This window comes from Vanessa cardui, chromosome 2 (genome assembly GCF_905220365.1).
Source record: "Vanessa cardui chromosome 2, ilVanCard2.1, whole genome shotgun sequence".
Lineage (NCBI taxonomy): Eukaryota > Metazoa > Arthropoda > Insecta > Lepidoptera > Nymphalidae > Vanessa > Vanessa cardui.
Window position 1 is genome coordinate 4,498,193 of NC_061124.1, and position 27,377 is coordinate 4,525,569.

At 32.0% G+C, this 27,377-nt stretch overlaps 1 protein-coding gene across 14 annotated transcripts in view; it reads right to left on the minus strand.

Annotated features, from left to right (window-relative positions):
* Positions 1-27,377, minus strand: part of LOC124540273 (ras GTPase-activating protein raskol) — a 133,919-nt gene that overhangs the window by 21,944 nt on the left and 84,598 nt on the right. Inside the window, exons 1-2 of one of the 14 annotated variants that reach the window (XM_047117808.1) lie at positions 26,497-26,701; positions 13,948-14,414 (exon numbers count right to left, since the gene is read on the minus strand). The exons of 9 other annotated variants lie outside the window; for them this stretch is intronic. In XM_047117808.1, the coding sequence (XP_046973764.1) occupies positions 13,948-14,149 (202 nt within the window). In that variant the 5' untranslated portion in view covers positions 14,150-14,414; positions 26,497-26,701. Of the gene's footprint in view, positions 1-13,947; positions 14,415-16,884; positions 17,003-17,048; positions 17,312-26,456; positions 26,473-26,496; positions 26,702-27,377 lie in introns of those variants that run through there. 4 more of the 14 variants (XM_047117831.1, XM_047117813.1, XM_047117801.1 and 1 more) reach the window with 4 other exon arrangements.

Genomic DNA, 27,377 nt, shown 5'->3' on the forward strand with positions numbered 1-27,377 from the left:
TAATATTATGAAATTTATGTCAACATTAATGACCCTTGTATGAAAAATGTTGCGCAAGATTTATACGTCTATAAAATTAATGTATAAATAATCGGAAAAGCAATAACAAATAATATATATTCACTAATGGCAACATCACAAATGTTTTGCCCTCGATAATTCATTTCGCACTTAAACTATTCCACAAAAAGGTAGAGTACTCCACAATTTTAGAATTACATTGTTATCACAATGTATATTAATATTATAAATGTAATTGCAACTTGGTAGTAGGGCTTTGTACAAGCCCGTCTGGGTAGGTACCCTCACTCATCAGTTATTTTACCGCCAAATAACAGTAATCAGTATTGTTGTGTTCCGGTTTGAAGGGTGAGTGAGCCAGTGTAACTACAGGCACAAGGGATATAACATCTTAGTTCCCAAGGTTGGTGGCACATTGACGATGTAAGGAATAGTTAATATTTCTTACAGCGGCATTGTCTATGGGTGATGGTGACCACTTACCAGCAGGTGGCCCATATGCTCTTTCACGACCAAACCACTGTACCAAATTTGATGTAATTTGGTATAAAACAAACTTGTATATCAAGAAAGGACAATGACCACTTTTTCTGCCTAACACATCACAACCAACACCCTAACGCGAGCGAAGCCCTGGGCGACTGCTAGTCAACTTTACTCTTTCAACAGTACTCGAGTACTTGATTTGGTATCTTTTCGTATAATACAATCTAAACCGAGAAAGGCGGTTACAATCAAGATCAAAAGAATCTTGTGACGCAACGTCAAAGGGAAATTTTTGTAGAGAAGCGGCTAAGGTCAGATAAACTAAACGAGAATGAATTCAGAATGATGCAAACATTGCAACGAACGGAATGTTTATGAGCTGAACACAACTATATTTATAGTACTATTGTAGAACATGTTCAATGACCCATTCCTGCGTTTCATATATTGCAACTTTATAGTATATAAATATATAACGAATGATATGTTTGATAATGTTCTCATATCTTCTATCCAAGTTAAAGTTAAGAAAGTGAGCGTTTTTACATATTCATACAAGAATCTAGTCATGCAAACTTTCATATAATCATTCTCAAATACTTTTATTTACAATTAAACTTCATTTTATTATGACTCAATTCAATAATTTTGTACTGGTGTAAAATTTCAAGAGAGATTTTCATCGCTACCGAGGCTTTCACAGACAAAGAAAACTATTAAGGCAAACGTTTTACGTATAGTGTCTCTTTGTTGAAGTGATATGAGCCGTGCTGTTTTGTCTTACTCACTCCGCCGGCTAAAATTACGAGTAACACCCAGTATATTAATATTTTCTTCCTTATAATATTGAAAACTAAATATATCACGCCCTGGAACACAGCAGTGTTTTCCTGCTACCTATGTAACTATTCTTTTGGACTTCATGCTTTACGGATGGAAAATCAGAGTTGACGCATAAGAATTTCAAATTAAACATGAAATTTGAAATGAAATCGAAACAAAAGATACTATTGATTCGCTTTTATTCAGATAGTCAACACTAATACAACATAAAATACTAGCTCAGTATAAATCATCAAATCTTATTGTAGTCATTTGCAATATCATAGTACGGACCATTATGTATTATTTATTAGAACAATCGATATAAATGCAGTAGCGAGCTGGAAATCCTAGTACATTCACTTTAGCAAGGTCATAGGCGTTGAGACGAAATGTCTCTTTGATCACTATTAAAAACCTTTTACCATTACATACATAACACATTGTGTTCGCATTGAAACTTTCGTATGTGTTACTTGAATTTCTAAAATGATTATATTATTAGTATAATTACAGATCGTCTTTCTCCGATCAGATGAAGTAGCCAAACGCAGCAAGTTCGTTGTATCATCTTATGAAGACGCTTTGAAGTATCAGTTTCGTAAGATCGAAACGAGTTTCAAATACACAAGTAAAGGAATGTACGATGTATGTAAATTAAAGCCGCCTTCATGTTTAAAATAAAAACTATATTTAAAAAAAATCATAGCAATTAACAACGTCGGTATTAGATGAAATAATTGTAATATAATTTTGAAATATAAATAGAATTACGAAAGACTTTTTGTAAGCTTTTGTGGGTGGGTACCATCCGTAATTCTACTGCCCAACAACACTATTTAGTATTGAGCTAATGTAACAACAGGAATAAGGGACATAACATACTCGCTCCCGAGGTTAGTGGAGTAAATATGTCTTACAACGCTAATGTCTATGGGCGGTATTGACCACTTACCACTAAGTGGCCCATTTACCCGTCCACCTACTTATAACATAAAAAAGATAAGTTAATGCTTTAAAATGTCAGATAAACTAGAAAAAGATTATTAAAGCGGTCATACGAAATCCTCGTTACTCTACACTAAGCTCGGTCTTAATGTTTGCAATTAGCAATTTAATAGTACATGTATAATGAGTTATTATGATTACTGTTTGAACAATTTGTAAAAGATATTTTCTTAATAGTTATTTGTATTCATTTAATCATTTGAAGTAATCATTATGTAATGTAATATTAGATTATATAAGCCAACGGGTGATTCATTGAACAACCATTATTCAAGTTATCTTTCAAAATATAATTGTAAGAATATTAATCTTCAAGTATATATTTATATACGGCCTTTCATTTTCGCTATGCTTTTATATAACGAGTACTTGTACAACTTAATTAAAAGAAAATTATGCTAGTTCCAACTGCACTTTCCTCGCGTTTTAGGATTTAGCTGTCATGTATTTGGCAAAAAAAGAGTACACACATCTTTTCTTGGAGTTCAAGCTTGCTTTGGGCCATAAGAAAACAAAAGACAGTCAAGACAGAATTACTTTTGCATTGATGATATTAAGTATAGAGTTAAGGTGATAACTAGAAGAAATATTTGTAACATTTCGATAAACACTAATCACCTTTAACAAATAAGTACACAAACGTTTCTGGCCATGCTATTGAACACATTAATTTGTCAATATTAAAGGAAACAAAGAGCATATTGTTTGACATTCAGATAAAATTATTTCCTGTAAACGTTTTTACATTAACCACGAATGTTAAAGATAATGTTTGTAATTTTATACACCAAAAATTATATTAATAACCATGTATTTTCGTAATTTTTTCGTAATTATAGTAGATATATAGTATTTAAGTATAAATTAAATAATTCTACTTTAAATCTAAACATGTACATATTAACTCACTAAGTGTAGCTATTAATCAGCTCAGACTTAATTTACAGAGACATTCATATATTCGAATTCTGAAAGTGATTTCAAGATATATAGTTAAAATATAAGATGTAAATACATACAATATAAGATGTAATACTCGAGCATTATTTGATTATTTGTGTGAAACACCACAACAGAGTTGATGTTATTATGAAGTGAAAAAAATCGTATTTCATAAAAGATCTTTATTGATCGGGTCTCTCCCTTTTCTAGGTCACATTCACTAAGCAATCCTGTCAAATGAAGCGTAAAATAGAGACAATGGGCAATAGTTTACTTGTTATATGCACTGTTGCACATTGATTTCCAAATGCTTTTAAGTTGTGTACAAGGGACTGACCACAGCTGCGCTCGTGTGTTTAAAGAATTCTATCACGTTTAAGACATCATTCCTTTATCCCGTTTAAAATAAAACAAGCCTCCTAATCCATTTAGAGTCTTACAAAACATCGTTTCCAAAGTTTTTTAGTCCTCATATTTCGTGATGAGTCAGTGCGTGGAACAATTGTACATTTTTTGTAGATATATGCCCACTAATGCCAATATAAAGGTCGCTTCATAAATGCATCAGAATAGTCTTATTTTGAAATTAAATATATAATGTAAATAGTTTATAAATTTGTGAGCGACAAAACAATGACAAATTTTCAAGACCGAAGACTTCCTGTCCCAGATGATTTGTGTGAATTTTGCACGTATACATCATGCGTTTTAATAGGACAATATGATCATTAAATATAATTTACATAAACAGGAAAAGTGTCCAGATGGTTCTGGAACGATAACCCTTACTTTGAAAATATTATAAACTTCTACAGCGGACGTGAATATGTAAACATATGACCGTAAATGACATAATGAGGGTGATAAACGCGTTTATTAGACTTTAAAGTAGACGGAAACTTGAAGTTTTATATATTGAAGTTAATAATTGATAAAAGCAAATATGTTAAATTATAAAGTATACGAATAACGTTTTAACGTCGCTAATAATATGGCACAAATTAGCAAAAGCTTGAATACACTTGTATTGCACTAAATATTTAATAATATATGGCATGATTACAAGCTTAGGTTTTTTCAACGACTTATTTCGAATACTTAATGTCACGGACATATCATTCCCGAAACATCTGTTATAATTAATAGAAAAAAAAATCAAATCTCAGAAACGATTGCCATATGTTGTAAAAACATACTAGTAAACATGTAAAATGAGTAGAAAGGTGAATTGAAATCACCTGCTTAGTATGTAAAGCAACACCTGCAGACCGACAGATGGTGGACAAAAAAATATACGACCCTCTCCGTCCGGAAACTGGCATACGAGAAGCGAAACTCGTAACCCTGCGAGATTTCAGAATTTATTCACTCGCTACGAATATAAATTAAAAATGATTTATTATGAAAATAAATCTAACATTTAATAATTATTGGTTACAGTTAATAATACTTACGACAGTACTTTTTTATTTTTGGTTACTATAAAGTTCTAATTCTTACATAATACAAGCCAATAATAAAAGGATCTTAAAATACGAATGACCGTGGTTAGTTCGGTACGTTATAAACAAACTAATTTGCATCTAACAAGGTACTTCTCAATTAGATCTTGATGTAATCACGGAAAAAATGGAATAGATCAAATTGAACTTAGAATATCGATTAAAAGATAAAAATATAAAAGTTGTTTTTAATATACATAAAATAACGCTACTGATGCTTTAACCATAAAGTTGTCAAAGAAAAAAAAAAGGAAGAGCGCGAGTCGCAGAGCTATAGGGTCCGGTTTCGAGCGGGCAGGCCTGGAATGTGACCCACACGGGAGACTCGAATCAGTGACTCACGTGAATTTACTTTTTAAATAACACGATTCAATGACTGTTAGAAAGTCGACGGACTTCGTGGGTGTTTAGAAAAACAGGATTATACGACGCCTACATCACATTACATATAAATTCTCATCCCACATGTGTAAAACATGTGAGATTATATGAATAAGTATCCTTGCATTGTGAATTTATTTCGTTAACAAAACCAGCGTTATTACGATTGCCGTCAAGGCTCTACGCGAAGCCGTAATCAGCGCTCTACAAACAACAATTAGATATACTAAGATTTTTTGTTACGAATTATTAACATATTTCTATCTTCCGCGTTAACAACTATTAAAATATCCTCAGAAGCATATAATTTCTAAATTAGGTACTTTTTTGTTTTTATTGCGATTCTGAGAATAAGATTTTTTTGTTGAGCGACATAGTGTAGGCCAAACTATTCAAAGATGACGAAGAGCCTGCGGATTCTCGGAGTGCCTATGAAATAGCGTTCTGGAAGGGTAGTTGAGGAATTCTTGTGACTTTCCGACTGTTAAACATAAGTAAATATAAAATGTTTATCTAAAAGGCTATTTTTATATTTAATTTGTTACAAATAAAATTATTATGTTTGATGCATTCATTCATTTGCTGGACATTAATATATTTATTTATGTTTTTGAAGTGTTTTCTATCTTTACTAGAGGTATTAATTAGTAGACATTACTGAATGTATAAAATACCAATAGCCTTACGTCGTCATACCATTTTTTTTTGTATTCTAAGTTGTTTGACCACATCTAATGTAAATTATGACCAAACGGTAAAAAAAATATTTATTGAAATTTTAATGTGTATAGAAATTAAAATTGTTATTACGATTACTGTGACATAATCAGAGCTTATGAGATTAGTAAAATGTTTTGATATTTTCAATCAAAGTTATATTAATGATAAATATTATTATTATATGCTTAACACAACACAAAAAATATAGCTTATATATTTTTTTTAACTAACATGCATATAAAATATACTTATGATATATCTTCTCAAATGTCGACTAACGTCATTTTTTCATCTTAAAGATGTAAATTTAGACCTAATTACGAAATATCGCAAAGTATCCGTAACATACCTATATATATTTTTAAATAAGGTAAGAAATAGCTATTCGTCATAAGTTGTAAGCCTTTGTCTGGGACAAATCTTTTGAAATCTTGGTAACTATTGTTCCTTGACAAAAGTTGTCTAGTTTCTCTCGCAACAAGTTTCAGCACGTGCAGGATTGAACAGAGCTGGTTCAATATTCAATTCCTACTATATATTTATTACAACCGAAATAATATTTATCGATTTTTTTTTTATCTTAAGCAAACGATACAATTTTTATTTTTATTCATGATAGTTTAATGGACCCTATATTGCGCAATTTCAACTAATTTGTTAGCTTATGATCTTTATTAGATATATACTTTAAAAACTGTCACTGTCAACCACGTAATAGTATTTCTCCCAAATTGTTTATAATTTTTAAGGATAATTTTTTTATTATTATTATTATATAACACATACATTTTTAATCATAATCCAAGACACAGAAGTGTACCTAAGTATGGCTACTGTTACCATTATACTCCATTTGTACTTTTAATTTCTAATTATTACTGTTAGCAATCCTAGCAATCCTATAAAAAAAGAAAATTGGTCGTTAAGCAGTTTATAAGTTACGCTAAGGCTTTGTATATTTTGTATATATAATAACGATAACTACTAACGATAGAATATAACTTCACCTAAAAGCGACAACTCAAATTTTATTAAAATATATCGCGCAAAGAAATTGAAAAAGTATCTCAGTACCAATTTATTACTTATCACTTTACCATAATGATTAACAAGATATAATCATTTTGTTTATTTATTCACAGCTTTTGTTTGATAGTACCAAGAAGTGAAACTGTATTCAATTGCATCGTAACGTATAGTTACGATATTATAAGTTATGTTTCCGGGTAACCTTTGCCTCTAATAAGTTTGTTTTATTACAGTACAATGCACTCTACGATTATGACAATTTATATTATTCGTTTATAATTATAACAATCTACCGACCTTCATAGAAATATATACAACTTAATAGTAACAAAAGTATCGTTACAAATTATCCATGGGCATATATTCCAACATAACAATTTAATAAAACCAAACACAACATAAATAACATTGCAACATTCAGTCACTTTCACAAACTAAACAGTCACTTTTACTTAAAATGACATTTTATAACATGGGTATTGAATGTTTGATCGTAAAGTATTTTCGCGGTACGAATGCGCGCGACGAGTACACTACTCGAAGTCAACTAGAAACTTTGTTGACAAGCGCTCCCGCTGCCATGTTTGAAAACCTTCGGTTGTCTTCGGCCGGCGTCGGCTATTTTCGGAGTATCACACCACTCTTTCTCAGAACAAAAAGCTCGCGAGTCGCGATTAGAGTAGACAAACTTGTAAATACACGAACACTTATAAGCTTTTTATGTGATTTCCAACAGGTGTTTTAATAACAAAAATTGTAACAATATTACATACACACATGTCGTACTGATCGTACCTATTTTTGAAGTGAGTTAAAAAATCATAAAATATTTTATAACTTTCCTATGTATTTTTTTATTAATTCTATCGGTTTTAAGAACATCTCTCATTCAATATTACCTATCCTGTGACATTTTATGTTTAAAACAAGGTAAAATTACTACCTACATATTATGACCGTAATTTAGTAGAGCCAAAAATAAAATATAGTTTGTATCAGTAAATAATTATTTTTTTACGAATAATAATGGCAATAATATGTAATAACAATGTTTTTATTCGAGTAACGGATGTGCTTTTACTAGATATCAGGGAACTGATTTCAGCGTAATATTCCGTATGTTTATTGTAAAAATAAATATTTATGTCAATCAATAAATTATTGTAACCACAAGCCATTAGGTACATCAAAAGTTTAAAGGATAAATCACTAATTGTGAACATGTATACAAATAAACCATAAACACACAACATATGTACATACTAAACAAAAATATTAGCATCAGAATGTAAGTATATCGAATTGCTTAACTTTTTCTTTCATAAGTTCAGAAAATTATACAAACTTATCTTTCTTTGCTCATTATTAAAATTAATGCAAGTCTTAACCTTTACAGAGTACATCCTATATTACTGTTAGAACAGAATGGAGGTCGTCGGCAGATCTTCGTAGCCTGAGGGCATACCATGATTTAAAACAAAAACAAACAAATTTACTCCTTAAACCATAAGAAATAAGAGTCAGTCCTATATCATAAGTACATTGAATAAATCACGATACGAAGTCTTGGCATTACGAGGCGGATTGGTCGTGAACTTACTAAACTGGTTATAGTATTGTTCTGAACTTCGATTGAACAAGAGAAGAACTTTATTTTAACATTTTATTTTTCTTTCTTTACCAAATTTGGGACTAGAGCTAAAGAAATACAACGATAATAATAATTACGTAATGATAAATGTAATACATTTATTTCTCGCTGTGAATTAACTTAATCTGTAAATCTCCTTAATCCTATAAAAACATTGCATCTTGTATGTATTATGTGAATTGAATCTATAATTTAATTAATAAGATATAATTTTAGGAGAATAATACTTCGAAAATATCAAGTAAAATACTCTTAGCGACCTCTTGTGGCGAGTAGTGGAACTGAAGTGAGTTAACATTTAGTTACCTTTGACATAACACAGAGGGCACTGTACACTAAAACCTAATTTTTTTTAAATAATTGATATCAATTCTATTCCATATTTCTTGTTAGTGGTGAAAATGTACGTGTAACTATTTTTACGAAATAACAAACACTAACTTGCTGAGAAACAATGGCATTAATGTATTTAATCAATGAAGCATTTAATATAAATAAATATTAAATGGGACTATTTTTTTAAAAAAAATATAATAAAAATGTAATTTAGGTGTCGTTAAACTGACTATCATTTCCTGTACACGGCATACATTTCACAAACGATAACATGATGCCTACGCCAATTTGCCTTCCGTTTCTTTTAAGCATTTAACATAAATAGCACACAAATATATTTCCATTTACTTATTAGTACTCACCGGGACCTATGCCTAATTATTTATGCATAAACATCGTAGTTGATGTTAAAATTATTACATGAATTTTAATCTTATAGCACAAGATGTTACGTAAGAAGTTTAAAAAGTATGAATGGCAAAAAGTGTCGTTAGTCAGCTCGGTGGGGAATGATTGCCAAGAACGTGTCAGAATATTATCGATATAAATAGACTTCCGAGAGTGCAATGTACGGGATAATTCAAGCCGGCCACCTTAAGTACACATGAGCGAACTTTCCACTCTTTGTCATGAAAACTCGCTGCAAAAAGCGAATTCTATCAACATTAATTGCGTTATCAAAACTTATTATAAAATACTACCGCGTCTACATTTTTTTATAGTGTCGCTTCTGTCGTACACAGTTTGTAGACTAAACTAATTTGTCGGAACTAAAATGATTGCTATCTCATTCTTGCGTGGATTGCAAAAGACTAGCAAGAATTATGGTATGCTTACCAAATTTGTTTTAGTACTTAGTCTTGTAGATTTTTGGGATATATTTTGATATTTTATCAAAGGCAAACAAAGACTAACTAAACGATAACTAACAAAAAAATACTTTTACGATGTAAAAAGACATCACTAAATGTTTAGTGAGTCAGATATTCATCAGATTGTTTGATGTTTAAATCAAACAGGCAGCAACAACAAAGACAAGCAGATGTGATGTTGATAATATGATGCTAATCGACGTTGTGCAGTCTGTGGCGTAATTAAAAACATCAAGTCATCAATGATCTCATGTCATCACAGAGGAACCGACTACTAGCATTAATAGCGTTCATATATGTTTGCTGATTAAGAAGAATGCGAATACGAAATTATAAATATTAACATATTGTTTTGTTAGAGATATATTTTATCATCTAATATGATTTATATTTAATATTAATTTATAGGCTAGTTACGTGATTGGAAGTGATCATCTTCGCTATAATGATATTATAAGAAAAAACATTTCTTACAACAATGCTTAACAAACTATAGGATCTTGTATGTTAAAGCACGTAATTCAAAACCCCCAATCTCATTAAAAGAACCTTTCAATCACAACGATATAAATATTTTCTGCATTAACTAATCACTTCTAATAAATACCCGCCTAGGTTTGCCCAAAACTCTTCAACCAGTAGGAATGTGATCATTGCTATGTTTACACATATGGTTCTTTGTTCTTCCCCATGTTTATATTATTTCAATTGATTAGAGTTCAGTTGACATCAACATATTGTTTTGATTCGATCACTTTGGCAAAGACTCTATCTGTGCATTCTGTTTAGATGATCTAGTCCACGTCAATTGTGAAGGAAAAAGTACACGAGTTTAAATATAAACATCAAGATCAGATGTTCGAAAATCTATACTAACAGAAAGGTATTATTTTTGCAAGAGTTATTATTAAGCTTCATAATTGTTCAGTGTACAACAACATTATTAATAAATTGCACTCGTGGAGAGCCGGTGTGGATCATAAAATATAATTTAAAATATAATTACCTATTAAACCTATTTTTTGATGAAATTATTATCACGTTAAAAAAATATTTCCGATTAAAATATTTCCTGGTCCTCAAAATTTCATTCACCCTCCGTACAATAGGAAAACACAATGCCCCTCAACCTACTCAACTTCCGTCCGTGGGGATGCTGTACACAATGCAGTCAGCGAGATCACATTGCAACGGAAAAGTTCAGAGGCGATAAGATACGACGATAAAGCTAAGATTTTAGAAGATGAAGTTTAAAGTTGAATTATTCATGCTTCGAAGTAGCCACTCGTATTTATGTAAATACTAGCTATTACTGGTATGGACCATCCTTTTCAATAATTCATTAAAATGGAATTTAAATAAAAATAAATTTTATTTCACCCTAAAAAAAAGTAAAGTAAAGTAACAGCTCAGCTGTACATTTCCCACTACTGAGATAAGGCCTCCTCTTCCATTAAGGAGAGGGTTTTAAACATATTCCACCACGCTGTTCCAATGAGGGTTGGTGGAATGCACATGTGGCAGAATTTCCATGTAATTAGACACAAGCAGGTTTCCTCACGATGTTTTCCTTCACCGCCGAGCACGAGATGAATTATAAACACAAATTAAGCACATATAAATAGTGGTGCTTGCCTGGGTTTGAACCCGCAATCATCGGTTAAGATGCACGCGTTCTAACCACTGGGCCATCTCAGCTTTATATTTCACCCTATTCAACGTCTTCTACTACTAAAATCTGTTACCAAATATAATAAACATGGGAGTTGTAGCATTAGTCGTAAGACACACTGTAACTCCCGTTTTACTATGTAATTGTAATGTAGCGTGTAATATACCTACCAAAGTTAATATTTATAGGATTGATCTGAAACACTGCTATTGCTAGAGGCTAGAGAACTAGTGATTTTTATTAAATAATTATAATTATTTTCAAATATGACACGGAAAACATCCAATTAATTTTAACAAAATTCGTAGTAAGATATATAACAATTTGAAATCCCATTGAAACGATAAAGTTAATTAAAACTTAATAGGAGTAACTTTGCTTTGGATTATGTTACATTGTGGAACGGAAGCATCGAGTGGAACCGAAAAGGGTGGTAGTTCGGTTGTACGGGAAGCGGATGCGAGCGGTGACGGTGGCAACCGCGCAGGTGTGTAGGACACATACTGAATAAACTTAACCGTGATACAGACGTAAACAATTAACTCTACAAAACGTGAAAGGAATTGTTATAAACGTCGTGCCGACTCATTTTAACCCGGAAACCAGTTAAGATATATTTTTTAAACAAACATCCATATCATAAGTAGATAAACAAATTTTAATATTTCAACAATAAAACCTTTTTGGGCGAAATTGAGTAAAAAAGTAAAATATATTATCATTTCGATAATTTTTTGCTTAGAACACTCGGGACCCGACCGTAAACCGTTTCTTTCTGTATGGAACAAAGATAATGTTAATTTATCAAAATTAAATTCAGCGACGATATCGCTTTATTCGCAATGCCACGATTGTTTAGGTATTCCATAACACACTGTCGAGAGGTATTATGTATCCGGTGAAATATGACTCACTCGTTGAAGATACCTATTACGTACTTTATCAATGTCAAGATCAAATCAAGACTCGTATATTTGTGCAAGTTGTCAGTTTCGTTTAAAATATACATCGTCTAGCAAAACAAAAATATATCAAAAGTAAATACAATCTCTGAATATGTCTAATATGGAGGATACTGACGTAAAAAAATGGCCTATGTGGGGTTAATACATGCGACACGCCTATGCGCTTAACGGCCTATGCGTTCTCTGTTACCATTTTAATAGATTTATGATATTAAGTGTAGGTAAGTATATATCTTGGATGACTAAAATATCTATATATATAAGAATTACGAAATCGAATATACAAGATACTGCAATAATTATTGTGTAGGTTTATCATTAATATTCTTAGCACCAAACATTTGCTATGTAATAAGCAATCATATTTTTCCGCACACTATGTACAAAAAACTTCATAGTAATAATTACAAACTGAGTTGTTTAATTGTTAAGAGTTTTAAACGAGCGTGGCGGTGTCTTTCTACTAATCTTTAGATATGTATGTGTCATGGGTATTCAAAGCTTGTGAATAAGTTCGTTTAAAATACACGTACGATGTCTTAGTACGCGGAATAAATCTCATTAACAAAGACTAAATAACGTTGCAATTATACGACATTTTGTATTTTATTTACTTTTTGTGTCTAATCAAAGACAAAAACGCTTCTTTAACTTTTAGTAAGAGTGCATTATCATAATTTGTTACTTGCTAGCGTCTGTCGACATTGACGTCACTAATGTATTCATTCTCGTTAAGTATATATGAATTACACACTTCTATCCTTCTAGCATTACTATACATATTCTGCTTTATAAGATTGTTATACTATTATACTATATAGTTATACACGTTCCAACGCAAAGTTTACATATTGTATTGTGTATCCTTTAAACGTTATAATGATGAAAGAAGTCGCTAGCAGCTTCAAAAACGATACGTGCTTCCTTGGAGTATTATAAGCTCGCTTAAATACCAGATTTCATTGAAATCGGTTCAGTAGTTTCGCTGTGAAAGAGCAATAGACCGGCAAAGTTACTTTCCTATTTACAATATTAGAATAAATTTCGCAAATCCCTTTTTGATATTTCGCGATCATATCCTGCGTTGCCTCCAGGCCGTTCATTCAGAACGTTCGCAAGCAAAAACTTGTAATGTCAATCTTAATTAATTTAGTTTACGAGTTACAATGTAATTTGTGTACAGTGGACATAATGAAGTGTTAAAGACAATTCTAAACCATCACAGTGCGGATTTATCTGTATTAGAGAAAATGACCAATTAAATACACGCATACTTTAAGACGCGTGATGTTATGTGCCTGTCAACTTCATGAATGACATTTGAAATTATAACAATCACAATTATTACGTTAATTAATTTGACGTGATAAACGCCTAGTACGTTTAGGATAAATATAACTTTCCTAATAACTCTTTAATTAATCATAATATATTATAAATACAACAATTTATCAAGTTGCGTAATTAATTTTTATTTTGATAAATTAGTTTTGTAGAATCACATTTGTTAATTTACTTTTCCAATAATAAATATACGTACCGTCGTTTTCATCTTGTGAATTTTCGAAGTCGGCGAGAGTGATGTTGGATAAGTCCTCGACATACACCTGCGGTTGTCTATTTAGCGTGTGGCGACCACCGAGGGAGTGGTAGCAGCTCTCCTCATCGTCTGCCGCTTCCTCTGTCGAGGAACCTTTCAAGCACGAGTGGAAACTCCGAGAGAGACGTCGCTCCGTGCTCATTCTAACTCATATCCCAATTAACTAACTGCGATAACACCGCTCACAACACACGTGTCAAAAGGCAACCAATACAAAATTTCACAACACTTTCTTCACTTGTATTCTTCCGCTATGATTGTCACTTTAATTTACACTTTTTGCACTATCACAGTTTCATCAAGGTTAATATCGCCATTGCATTTATAATGTGATTTTATGTATCGGGTACTTCATATGATTTATCGGATCACGTGACGTACCTACTCGGTGTATCTTATCGACGAATCTGAGATTGCATAGTAATTATTTATATTAAAAAGTGGTGTGCGTATCGCATAAATAAACAAAGATATAATGATATATACACAGCAATACAGAAGCGACTTCGGTGTTGTAAACAAGTCCCCGTTACTTTTTGCTATTTCGCGATTCATACGTTCCTGCCGGTGACAAAAAAACGCTGTTAATGATTGCAAGATCCTGGATAACCAAAAACACGACAGCACAACTCGTTAAACACGTTAGCGCAAAGCCTCGTATGACGCCTGGAGATATGACAGCGTCGGTTCAATGCACTCCCGAAGAATGGGGTCTACCAATGTGACATTCGACTAATGAATGGCACTCGAACAAAAGGAAACATCTTTGTAAAGAACCGGGTACGTACTCACATGTACCTGTCATTTGAACGTACGATTACATCTCACACTTCAGTCTCTTGCGACATGTAAGAAATAAATAATAATCTCAACATATTAAAAACACTTAAAAGTGTCAAATTCATACCCTATCAAATACAACTAACAATCGCAAAAAATACCAAAAGCCAGTGCCTTTTTTAAACTTTGTACAAGTTTAATGATTTTATTTAAGCCGTAATAAGTCTACATATGTATTTATCAAACCCACCACTAATTGCAATTAAATTTACGCTTTTATCAAATAAATACTTGTTCCTATTAATTACTTTTTATAAAAGGATATTAATAATTATTATTAAAAAAAAAACCTTAATTAGACAAGTTTAGAATGTTTCATTTCTTATTTCTTTCGAACAACAAGAATATATTATAACAACAATTAGTGAAGACAGATCGATATTGGACACGTTTAAAATTATAAGTGAGCTGTATTGTGTTACTACAATACGGAGTATGTAATTATATTGAGTTGCAACATTTCACTAATTAATAAACGACAACGTATCTTCGGTATAATTGATTGAAAACACTATAATCAAGGAACAGGAAAAGTGTTGTTTTTGTGTAGTTATATTTACGCGAGCTTCATTTGTTGACAAAAAAGTGAAATCTCAAACATGCTATTGTTTAATGGAAAGTTCAGCGTGAGAGAATCTCGGAGACAGAGGCTCGTCTGGAGAAAATTGCGGAAGCTGTATACTTTTATTCGGTGTGAATGTTTTGGTAATGGCTAATTAATATAATCTATTGATAATGAGTTCGTAAAAAAATGTTTGCTGTATCTCTTAAAAGTTAAGAACAATGTGGAATAAATAGAGCAGATTTAATCAAATAACTCTATTTTCATAGTGAGACTATATAATTAGACTCGCGTGTAAAACTACACATTTTCGAAACATCATAATAATTTCATCTTTGCTTCTGTTATAAAAATTATATACATTTATCTCGTAAGCTGCTAACCGGTAAAATCTGATGGGTACAGTTATAGTAACTCATAAGGCCAGGCTTGGCAGATAGCCAGCATTTTCCGCCCCGAGACTGATGTTTTCTCAAGATAAGCCAAGGCTCCCAGTAGGACCAACAACGCACCGCGTTTTTTCGCAAATTATTTGCACGCAATACTTCAGTGACATAATAATGCTTTATTTACTCGCGTTGATGTTTCATTCTTACTCATATCTAGCGACCTTGTCATGTCTTGAAATCATGATAACTATATCGATCGTTTTAACTACATAAGCCGTTAATGTAGGTCACAATCACGAATATCAAATTAATATCATTATGTACCTCAATGATAATAGTAAATATTTTAAAATATATATTGTGTTTTCATATAATTAACACCTACGTCATACAATTTCATAAACATTCATTGAAGGTTATAATGTTCAAGACTTCGTTAACTCCTTACAGTTATCTAACAGTGTTAAGCTGCTTGAAAGCTTTGTACCAAGTGGTATCATTAAATAGGCTGTCGAGGCAAATAAACGCATCCGCCAGTGACAAGCGTTGACATAAACTAATGACGTGGCAGGTATAAATCATGTTCATGAAAGACTCGAGCGACCATCTTCGAAGGAAACCGTCGATTTGCAACGGATATGACCATTGGGACTAGTACGGACTGGACAGATAAATCGAGTTAAAGACTCATTAGACAGGTTAAACTGGATCTCGTGATGGAATTAAAGGTAATGTGTTAAACGAGCCAGTGTTGTTCTTCTAACATTCGTGCCTGTAAACTAAATCGAATAATCGACAATCGAAATACTTCAGAAAGAAACCTCTTTAATAGTCTGCTGGAGTTATTTGCATATTAATTTTTAAACATTATGTACATGTATAATATTAATGTTATGTACTTTTAAATGTTCGATCTAAAATGACCACGTGTTATGAATGGACAAAGGTTAATAATCAAATCGATTTGAAAATATTATCATGCCTAATATAATAGAATTCGTAATATGACGTACCTACAGAAATTGCTTATGTGATGTGCTTATTATTGAATTAGTAAAAGTATCTTTACTATATCTTACACAGTACCTAATTAAGAATGATGAAAGAAGAACAATGTTGCATATTTAAAAACTTATTTATAACTATTTGTCATCGAAGGATGTAAACACCGTTTGTAATATTCCGAACATGCTGTTTATCCACACAGAGAACATATTTACTGAAATAGCACGACATCAAAATAAACCTACGCATAAAAAGTACGAGGATACAAAAAACAGTCAATCACAAACTTCACTAATGCAAAATTTTAAACAATACACTTTATTGTAACTAATATTGAAACAGAAAATAAAAACTAGGTCATCTTTGTGTTCGTAGTACGTACGATAAAATATAAAAGAATGGAAAGCCGCGTGACTGCCTCCATTCAGAGGCATTAACACACTGAAGCGAGTAACAAGACGAGAAGCGCACGCGCACGTTCGCGCCGCGCCGCCAATGTCCGTTTATTTACTATTCACAGTTTAAAATTCGAACGTGCTCCAATAATCCTCGCCGCACAGATGAGCTGTGGAACAGTGATTAGCGAATAAAAACTAATTTAAACAACTAGATTTGTAGATAACTGTATGTAATGAACTAGACCATGTTCCAAACGTAAAAAAAATGCAAAGTGTATAAACATTTCATAAATATTATTTACTGTTTGAAAGCAATGTTGCGACAAATTTTAAAACGACTTATTAAATAACATAAAATAATATCTTAGTCCAAGGTGGATGATCAAGAAATATGAGCTGGTTCAGTCAGATTATTTTCAATGCAATAAGCACACTTTCAGCATCGATCTTATTTCATCGTTACAGGTTGTAGGTTGGACGAAATTTCAATCAAATCCATTATAAATAGTTAGTTTACAGCAGTAAATAAAATAAGTATTGTCAAAAAAACGCTAATATGCACATAACTTGAAAACTCTGAACATATTTCATTTAGCTTATTTTAATGACGTTGTAATTCAACCGAATTTGTTTTTTGTAGGATAAACCATATCTCTTGCAAAACAATAGTGCCCGTAAAGTTGAGTTCTGTAAAAGGCGAACGTGCCTGTGTAATAACAGGTATAAGTGTCACGTCCAAATTTAGCGTTATTTGGACATAATTGTCGAGCAGCAGGTCCTCTTTTTTAAATATAAAATCATCGACATCTAAAATGATTCATATTTCGAACGAAAAGCCCATGCAATTCGAAAATAAAACTGGCCATTTTACATTTATTAAAAAAAAAAAAAACGAAGTGCAAACCATAAGACAGTATGCGATGATAGGTAATCGTTATATAAGAGAAAGTGATCATTCGTCTTTCGCCGCAGTAAATGCGATTCAGAAACCTGTTAAAGAAGAACTTTTACTCTCCAATGTTGAAATCGACGAAGCAAACGAAGGAACAACGAACTCTAGAGGGTTGTCTTAGCTCGTAGTACACTTGTGTAATTATTTTAAGCCCGCTAGACGGGCCGGGCAAACAGTACGACTGGAATGCCGACCGCGTGCCCGGAGTCCTGCGTATGTACAACCGGAGTTGATCCTATTATAATTCCTTTTTGATCTACGAAACTTTCCTAATTGTATAAAAGGCTTATTTGATTATATTCTACCTTAAAAATACTTGTTTAGATTTATATTGTAAATTGTTCGTAAATATTCTTTGAAATAACGTAACTTTCGATTCGTTAAAAAAAATCATTCTATAGAAAGGTCATTTTCCAAACAACAATATACACTTTCTAATACCTTGGAGATTTTGACAAAGATAAAAATATCTTTAAAAACCGACAAAATCGTGGTGAACATTATATTTAGGTACTTATTTTCAACTAAAAACATTATTAATAGTTAACTTTACAATTATGTGTAATAAGTTCTAAATTTGATAACACTCGATGTTTAAATGAGACATAATATAATAGCTTGAAAACGTTAATATGCTTAATATTATCTAATTCGTATTAGTACCTAGTTATTAAGCACGTAGCACATATCATATAATAAAATACCTTAAAAAATAATAATATGATAAAAACAACGAAGAGCGACCTTGAATCAACATCATCTTAATGTTTCATAATTGGTAACGGTTACTAGGTTATAACCATGGGAAAATAAAAGGTATATAAAAATAATAATGTCCTATTACGCGACTTAAGAATTTTAATAAATTACTCCAATTATTAATAGAAATTTAATAGTATAACTCTGATGAATTCAATATAGTTATGCATCTATGAATAATATATCATCGGGCATATATGTAGGTATATCATTTATTAGTTTAGTTTTTAAATATATATTCCATTTAATAAAAACGTTATTGGTTTAAAACTAGCATTGAGAATGTTATTTAAATGTCTGTCGTTTTACTTGAATACGTATAATCAAGGCACATATAAGAAATTTAAAAAGGATCCGTCACAATTTAATACGTATTACGAGAATGAACAGCTATTACTTGAGTTTGAGATTATATCGTTAGTTTTTGTATAATTGAGTCACAATCACTGATTGCAGTCTGGTTTATGTTATGTATTCTGTGTAGGAGCTGCTAAGGCGGGCGGTGGGCGAGTGATCTTGGAGAGTTGGCACGTCGCTACTTTGCGCAATCTGCAGTACACTGCCCTTCTATATTGATAACTGGACGATTGCCTATGTCTAAATAAATTTGGAATTCATATTTTAGATATTTAGATGTATGTTTATTAATGTCTATAAAATCTTTAAACCTATCCCAATAAATTATCACTGAAATACATACACATTTTAAGTTAAGCTTCTTTCTTAAATAATAATTATAAGATTTTAATTTGATTTTTTTTTTAAATTTTTGCTCATTGTAAGTTGAATATTGTTGACCTGAAAATACAATTTCATACTATATTTTTTCCCAAAAACATTGTTAATACAAAAACAAAGGCCGTTCTTGAAGCCTTGATCTAATGACGTACGAAAGCGATGGTCAAAACATAAGTACCCTTCTGTTGCTTCATTTGCTGTCAGTCTGTTTATTCATTGTTTCAATTTCGTGTTTCGAGTTATTAATGATAGCAACACTTTGCACCTTGAATATATACTCCAGCAGATTTAAGTATACCATTTAATAACAATAATATTAACTAAAAATATTAAATTCTGTAATCGGTACATATTTTTAAACTATGAAATTAATAATATATTTACAACACGTAATTAGTTAATATTTAATTTAATAGAACGTAAGTACTAGTAATTTTTTTTTAATATTATTTCTTAAAGTTTTTATCTTAACTTGTACAAAAATACGGTTACGATTTTCTCAGCCCGCTAATCACAGGAGACAGCGCCATTAAGAAAAACTATGTTTTTCTTACTTTTATTGCACCATTTTAACGAGTAGTTTATTCATAGAATTAACGAGGGCCTAACTTCAACCCATTATATATTAAATGAAATAGAATGATTGAAATGAAAGAGCATATCAAGGAACATGTTTTTCTACTCTCTGTTTCTCAAAGTATCTACTTAAATTTTATTAATTTTGACCAATGATTATACAATCTGAACAATATGGCTTTCAGATTTGCGCAACCGAAGCTGCAACAGGGCCGTCGCTAATTTTATTACCAATATAATACATTTTACAACTATCGCCGTTTTTCTTGTTAGTCTTGTGATTAAAACGTAATATTCAATCATTATAACGAATAAGGCATACGTCCATTCGCCTTCTATAACGGTAGAAGTAGCTCATCATAACGGGGCAAAATAATCAATAGCATAATTTCGTTTTATTCAATTATATACCGTGTTGGCTTCTTCTTCTAAGAAAGTCTTGGAAATTAATTATACAGTTAAATGAATATTTAAAGCCATAGAGTGCATTCTCACGACAACGTTAGAATAATATTTAGATAAAGTTCGTTACTGTTGAATTTATTTTTATGAAATTAATATTTACAATCAATCTTTACAAGGTTGATATACTACGAACATTTTCGTCACGCAAGATAAGGTTACAGATTAGGTTCACTATCAGAAAATTTCAAGGAAGGCGTGCCAACTGCGCATGACATATTAAAATAACGAGGGAATAAGGAGTTAACCTGGCCTGCGTTGACTCCGTCCCCAAGTAAAATGGACGACAAAAAAGGCTAACGACTCTACGTGCTTATTATTATACCAGAACATAAGCCCTGCCAGCATCCGAGCTCATCTCAAATCAACTTCACCTAATACTGAAATTTAATTTATAATATAATCCTGGACTGGAATTTTTATTATAATCCTGGACTTTAAGGGATTTGTCAAACACAGAACTATATCTTGTATATTGACTTTCATCAGAAATAAGTATGCCACGATTATGCGTATCGTATTGCGCCGGTCGAATTAAGACCAACAAGTAACTGTAATATTACAGCAATTACAACGCTCGTTAATGAAACCGATAGTATTTGCTCGATAAATAAAATAAGTAATTTAATTTGATAATAGATGGTAAAGAATATTCCAATTGTATTCAATATTATTATAAATTTTTTACACTTCTCTGTCTAGCTCGGGACTGTTTACGAGATAATGATTTCAATAGCGAAGGCCTATTTGTAAAAAATATAGATATAGTTCAATGTCTCACAAATGCTCAATGGGTAAGATTAAGCACGCAGCGCGCTCACAACGGTGCATTACCAGCCTACACATACTGACATACTTTCCGGCATCGATGTAATGAGATCATGACTCGCTAAAAGGAATTATGGTCTCAGCTCGCAGACGGGTAAAGAAAGGTAACGTTGTAAGACATATGGGTCTCGACCACGTTCGTGAGAAGATAGTATAATTATTATTAAAAATCTATATGATTTTTAATAATAATTATATAGTTGAAATCAATTGTGGTTCAGTTCATTTTTTATTTTTCGATAATATGTATTTCGACAATAATATTAAAGCTATGACGGATTGCCGATATACAAGTATACAACTCGAATTTATTTTAAAATAAAAAAGGCACTGTAAAAATGTTTTAATTAAAAAATATATTGTGATTTCAAACTATATTTTAGGATGAAAAGTAATTAAATAAAGTTTAAGTATGACGTTCAAATTAATTATTTAAATACAATACTTGTACAAGAAATACAATCAACTATCGGTAGTATCCGGGCAAGACATCGGAGCCAAAGAAATATTTACAACTGTTTCTTTATTTATTAAAAATAGCATCAGTTTTGCACAACAAAATTTTCATTCCTAAACTGACCTTGTGTGCAAGTATACATAATACAAAACACGTCATATAAAAGTTACAGAGTGCGCTCAAAAATTCTGGAATAGCTAGAATACTGCAGAGGCATATTTCTGCTGCAGCGGATCAGTAAATTATGCTATAAAGCACTGTTTGGAAGGTCGCCAGCAATCCAGATCACAGCTTCCACCGCGTCCCGTTCTAGCGAATCGTTATCGATAAACGGTTTCGTGTATATCGTTTAATTCAGAATATCAAATGTTCTGCATTATTTTCAATGATAATAAAATATAATTACAGATATGTTTTAGCTTTATATTAAATTTTGTGAATACTTGGTTAAATATCGAAATATCGAGTTGTCTTTTTTTGACATTTTTTAGATAACGGATATATAACTTATATCATATGAAATATACTGTATTGTAAATGTGCCAAAGGTTTGAGTTATCCACGACATAGGCGAAATTCAACCACACTCAATAAATAAATCAAGTGGACTTAAAACCTCTCATGATGCCTATATGTACAGTTTATATAAAATATCCGATTTACAGTAACGATAAACTTAAGTGGTATAAAAAAAATTTAGGTTGACACTCCAATTTCTCTTGAAGTAACTCACAAGTACTAGGTAAGTAGTACGGCTTGTCCATCGTAAACATCGAATGCCTTACCAAGTAGCTACCGTCGCATTGAGTTATATTATGTAGGGCTATTTCCGACATTTACACAAAGAAACCGGGTTACTGCTTTCTGCCTATCCCCCTGCGACTTTGTGTTTGTAACTTGTTTATTTTGTAAATATTTCTGTAGTAATACATTTTGTGTTTACGAAACAAACAAAAATCTACAGCATTTCTAAATTTATTCGATGCCATATTTTCGGACATTAAAAAGGTTTTATTCAATTATTTTTAATGTCATAAAGTTGATTATTGCATAACCAAGTTTATACAGGTTTTGCAAAAAGTCGCGTGATTAAGAGAAAGTTATTGCGTAAATGTCAGAACACGAAAACAAAGCCGAATACGTAAAACACATCGTAAATATTAATCTAATTAATACATTTATGGGACGGAACTTTCAAAATTATATTGCATCATCAAATGGAAGTTTTACATATTTTCACATTAACTAATTAAATATTCCATTTTGTATTTTCTAATTTAATTAAAGAAAAGAAAATACGTTTTGCTAGCTCATGTAAAAGGTAACTCCTTAACTCCAAAGGTTATAATATTATGCACGATATTTATACTTTATAATCGCTTAATGCAATAGAGATTATCTGTAAGCTCGTATTGGTCTATAATACATGCAAATACGAGTTAATTCGAGGCTTACATTAACTAGGCATGCTGAGCATTAACTGTGTTGTTGCGTTCATGTTAAGAGAAATTTATTTAAATGAATATACTACTATATACTCCGGGAGTAATGTGACACAAAGTAATTAATATTTTTTAATACTTGCTTCATTTATTAAGTTCGTATTGTACTTTATGCATACATTCTACGTTTGCCAAAGTATTGGCAGTGGCGTATCGGTTTCCGTCGCCATAATTGGTTCCGGAAGTGCGAGGGACTGATCGCGGATATGCAGACCACTTAATGTTTTGTTGACGGAGTAATGAGAATTGGTATCTATAACAATATACTAGTTTTTTTTTAATAGCGTTCCATTTTATGTCACGTAAATATTTTCTTTGTTAGCGAACTTTATCTAAAGTAATGTTAAGGACACTTTTTTGTACATACTTGTATATTGTGTTATATCAAAGGACTGTCTTTCCATATTTATAATATAAGTTAAAAGGTTAACGTTTTTACAGATATTACACACTTGAGTTGGCAGAGTTAATTTAACTCTGTACAAACTCTGACAATAAATTGAGGAATTTGAGGACACGTCGCCACTCAACCGCGAAGACCACCTCTCAAACTGGATCAAGTGTCGCTTACAGGAAAACACTACTTAAATTTATATTAAAAACAGTGTCGATTTACTTATATTCATACAAGTTATTAAACTCATAACTAGTTGCAGGCATGAGGCAGCTGCCATGTGTATTGATTTATATTTTTTTGGATAATATATCTCAGTGTATCAGATCTGAACGGATAAATCGGAACGAACATCAATACTTTGATGTGAAATCATGATCAAATGTTATCAAATGCTACAGAATTCAAATTAAGCACAACTAACATAAAATATTTAAGCATTTAAGCACTGCTACGGATGTGAATTTTAATTAAAATATATTTTAAAGACATTCATTAGATAAAACTGGTATAAAAAAGTACAGTAGTTACCTTCTATTACTTTGTCGTTTTAAGTAACACGGTAAAAATATACCTTAATATATTAGATGTTGAGATAACTGCAATAATTCAAAATTCGTGACCATATTTATAAAGACACAAATACAGCAAATATCGAAGAGAACACACACTAACACAGTTTTATAAATATCGTTCATTTCGTCTTGATATAATAAAAATTCAAGATTATTTTCTCCGTTGCGTATTCTCACGGGTCGTTATCGGCTTCAAGGGGAATTCGGAGATGATAACCGTTAACTTATCAGTCGCCAACCAAGATCCTGATTTATAGCAACACGTTGACTTGACTTTTAAAAGCATAAGGCTATAAAAATTGAAAAAAATAGCAGAAACAAAAATAAATGCAATAAAATGTTGATACACAACATAGCTGTAAATTAAGATATACACGAGCGCGTTTTTGACATTTATTAGATCTTTGATGCTGTGACGGAATCACGACAATCAGTGACGAGAAAGTTTCTTATTAATTTTTAGTACAATCGGACGTCAGTACTGCGACTTAACTAATCTACGTAATGTTACAAACAGGTTCGAGTTTGTATTCCCTGAAATAATTGCCTGTTTGATATCATATTAGGCTTTATTAATTCTCTTTTGTCGTGTAACGGTGATTAAAATTCCAGTCCACGGGGCGCTTGAAATCGAATTCTCATCGCATTCAAAGTCTGATGCACGGTGTGTTAGGAACGTGGTCGGGGTTACAAATTTTGCATCACCATAATACATTCTGTTATGAATCGTTTACCTGTATCGTAAACTCGAATCGATTCTAAAAATCTGTTGCTATGTACAATTTTCTTTCAAACATCATGATTTCGATCTCGAGACCGCTTACAAATTGGAAGAAACGGGGCTTGACGTGCATTTATACTTAACATTCCCAACTCAAGTGCTGCAATAAGCGCACTTGAAGGACGACAAAATGTTATTCTTGTTCGTGGAACAAAACAGAGTAAGCAGGTCTATTGTAGTGTACAAGGGTACAGGGTAACAATAGTTGCGGGGCAGGTAGCGGGATGCGGGCTCCGAGATGCAACGACATGTGCGTGATTTCTTGCCACCCGGCCAGGCAGATGCTCGGAATCCAATTTTGTGATCGGAATTTGATAGGCGCCTGTGGTAAATATCGATTACCCTGCAGGTGTAAGGATAATCGCATTCAATGTGTCGATACGTACGCAAATATTGCCTTTTAAGGGTGACGATATCAGTCAACAAAGTATACGTAATTGTGACAAATAAACTATTATTCTCTTTTTATCAAACCCTAACCTAAAAATATATCTAAAACATTCACAAGTATTTCATAAACCGTTCAACATAACTAAATGACAATTTTAGTCCTTTAACTTGAATGTCCTTTGATTGTAAGCATGTAGGCCAGTGCGAATAACGCTCATTAGGCTGACAGACACATTTTTAAGGAGTACCCTCTTTTAATGTCACTTTGTGACTCGTTAATGCTAAGTACGAAACAGCTGCTGACTGAATTAAATATATGTACATATATATTATTTTTATTTAAAAAACTAAACAGCGTAGTTTTAACGTTTATTACCATCATGATAACAGTCAAAGTAGGTAAAAATATTACGTAATCTATTGGAAACTTGTTTAAAGAGAACTCATTTGTCAGTATATAAGATAAAGGAATTTATTCTTCAGAATTATACTTCTATGAGCCTTACATGGTTTGTTAATTACACACGTTAAGTGAAAGATTTATTTTAACTTGTTTTAACGAGTGTCAACTGTTTGTTTTATTCTGATCTAATTAAGTGTGATGTGAAATTTATGGTTATCATCACAAGGGTGGCCTGACACGCGTTGGAGAAGCTATATTTAGGTATCTGCAGCAGCGGTTCACCGATGTGTGATGGGCTAAGGCCAAGTTAATCAATAATATACGAGATGATTAATTATTATACACAATAACATACATTAAACGAGCGGTATGAGATAAACCTAATTTACTTTCATATGAATTCATATCTAGCATTTGTAAGGCGGACTTGTTACAAACCGTTTTGAGGATTTTTAAATTATATAAAACTTTTACGCACACGACTTCAACACAACACAATCCCACAATCAGAAAGGATAACTATTGCACTGAAACACAAAAGTTCACGCTTGACTCGGAACAAGCCGCGGAGTTCCTGCGTATTGTGAGCTACTAATGTACACTGAGGTAAAACTGTCACAGAATTTTAACTTTTTTTAACGCATACAACGCTGCGGTACGACGCGCGCGCTGCCCGGGCACGTAGAAACTGTTTACAAACTAAACGCTTCGCTCGCTGCACCCACCACCGTACACGCGACAAAACTCACAGACCACCTGTGTCTTATTCCCATACGAATAGAGGCTTCTTTCCAACTGCTTTTTATCCAAGCTTTAGCCTACCGTACTGCGTACAGTGCCGCTTTCATAGAAAAAAACGGGCACGTAACGATAAGAATTATCATATCGTCCGGACCTACTAGTGTCGTGGATGCCAACTTCAAGTATTTTTATTTTTTGTTATTTTAAATAAATAATAAATGTATTGAGCGATAGTGAAAGTATTTTATATTTGCAAATTCAATTAAAAATACCGTCATAGATATCGATAACTTTTTGAATGCGCAGCTTTCATAGAAAGTAATAAAATTATGTTCCGGAAAAGCCATCATTTTAGTATTTATTTACGTACCGTCGGGCCACTATTCATTTAAATTTTAATTTTAGAAAAGTACAAGTTTGTGTGTAACGTTAATTCACTGAATACATTAACACTGATAGCTACAGAACGAGGGCAAACGTACGCGATAATTCACAACATGCGTTTTCCTTTCGTTACAATATCATAGCACGAAACAGGCATGATAGCATCTAGAAAAGTTTCTCTTTTTTTTACCCGACAACCAGAACCTAGGCTAGGTTTTATAAAACAAGAATAAC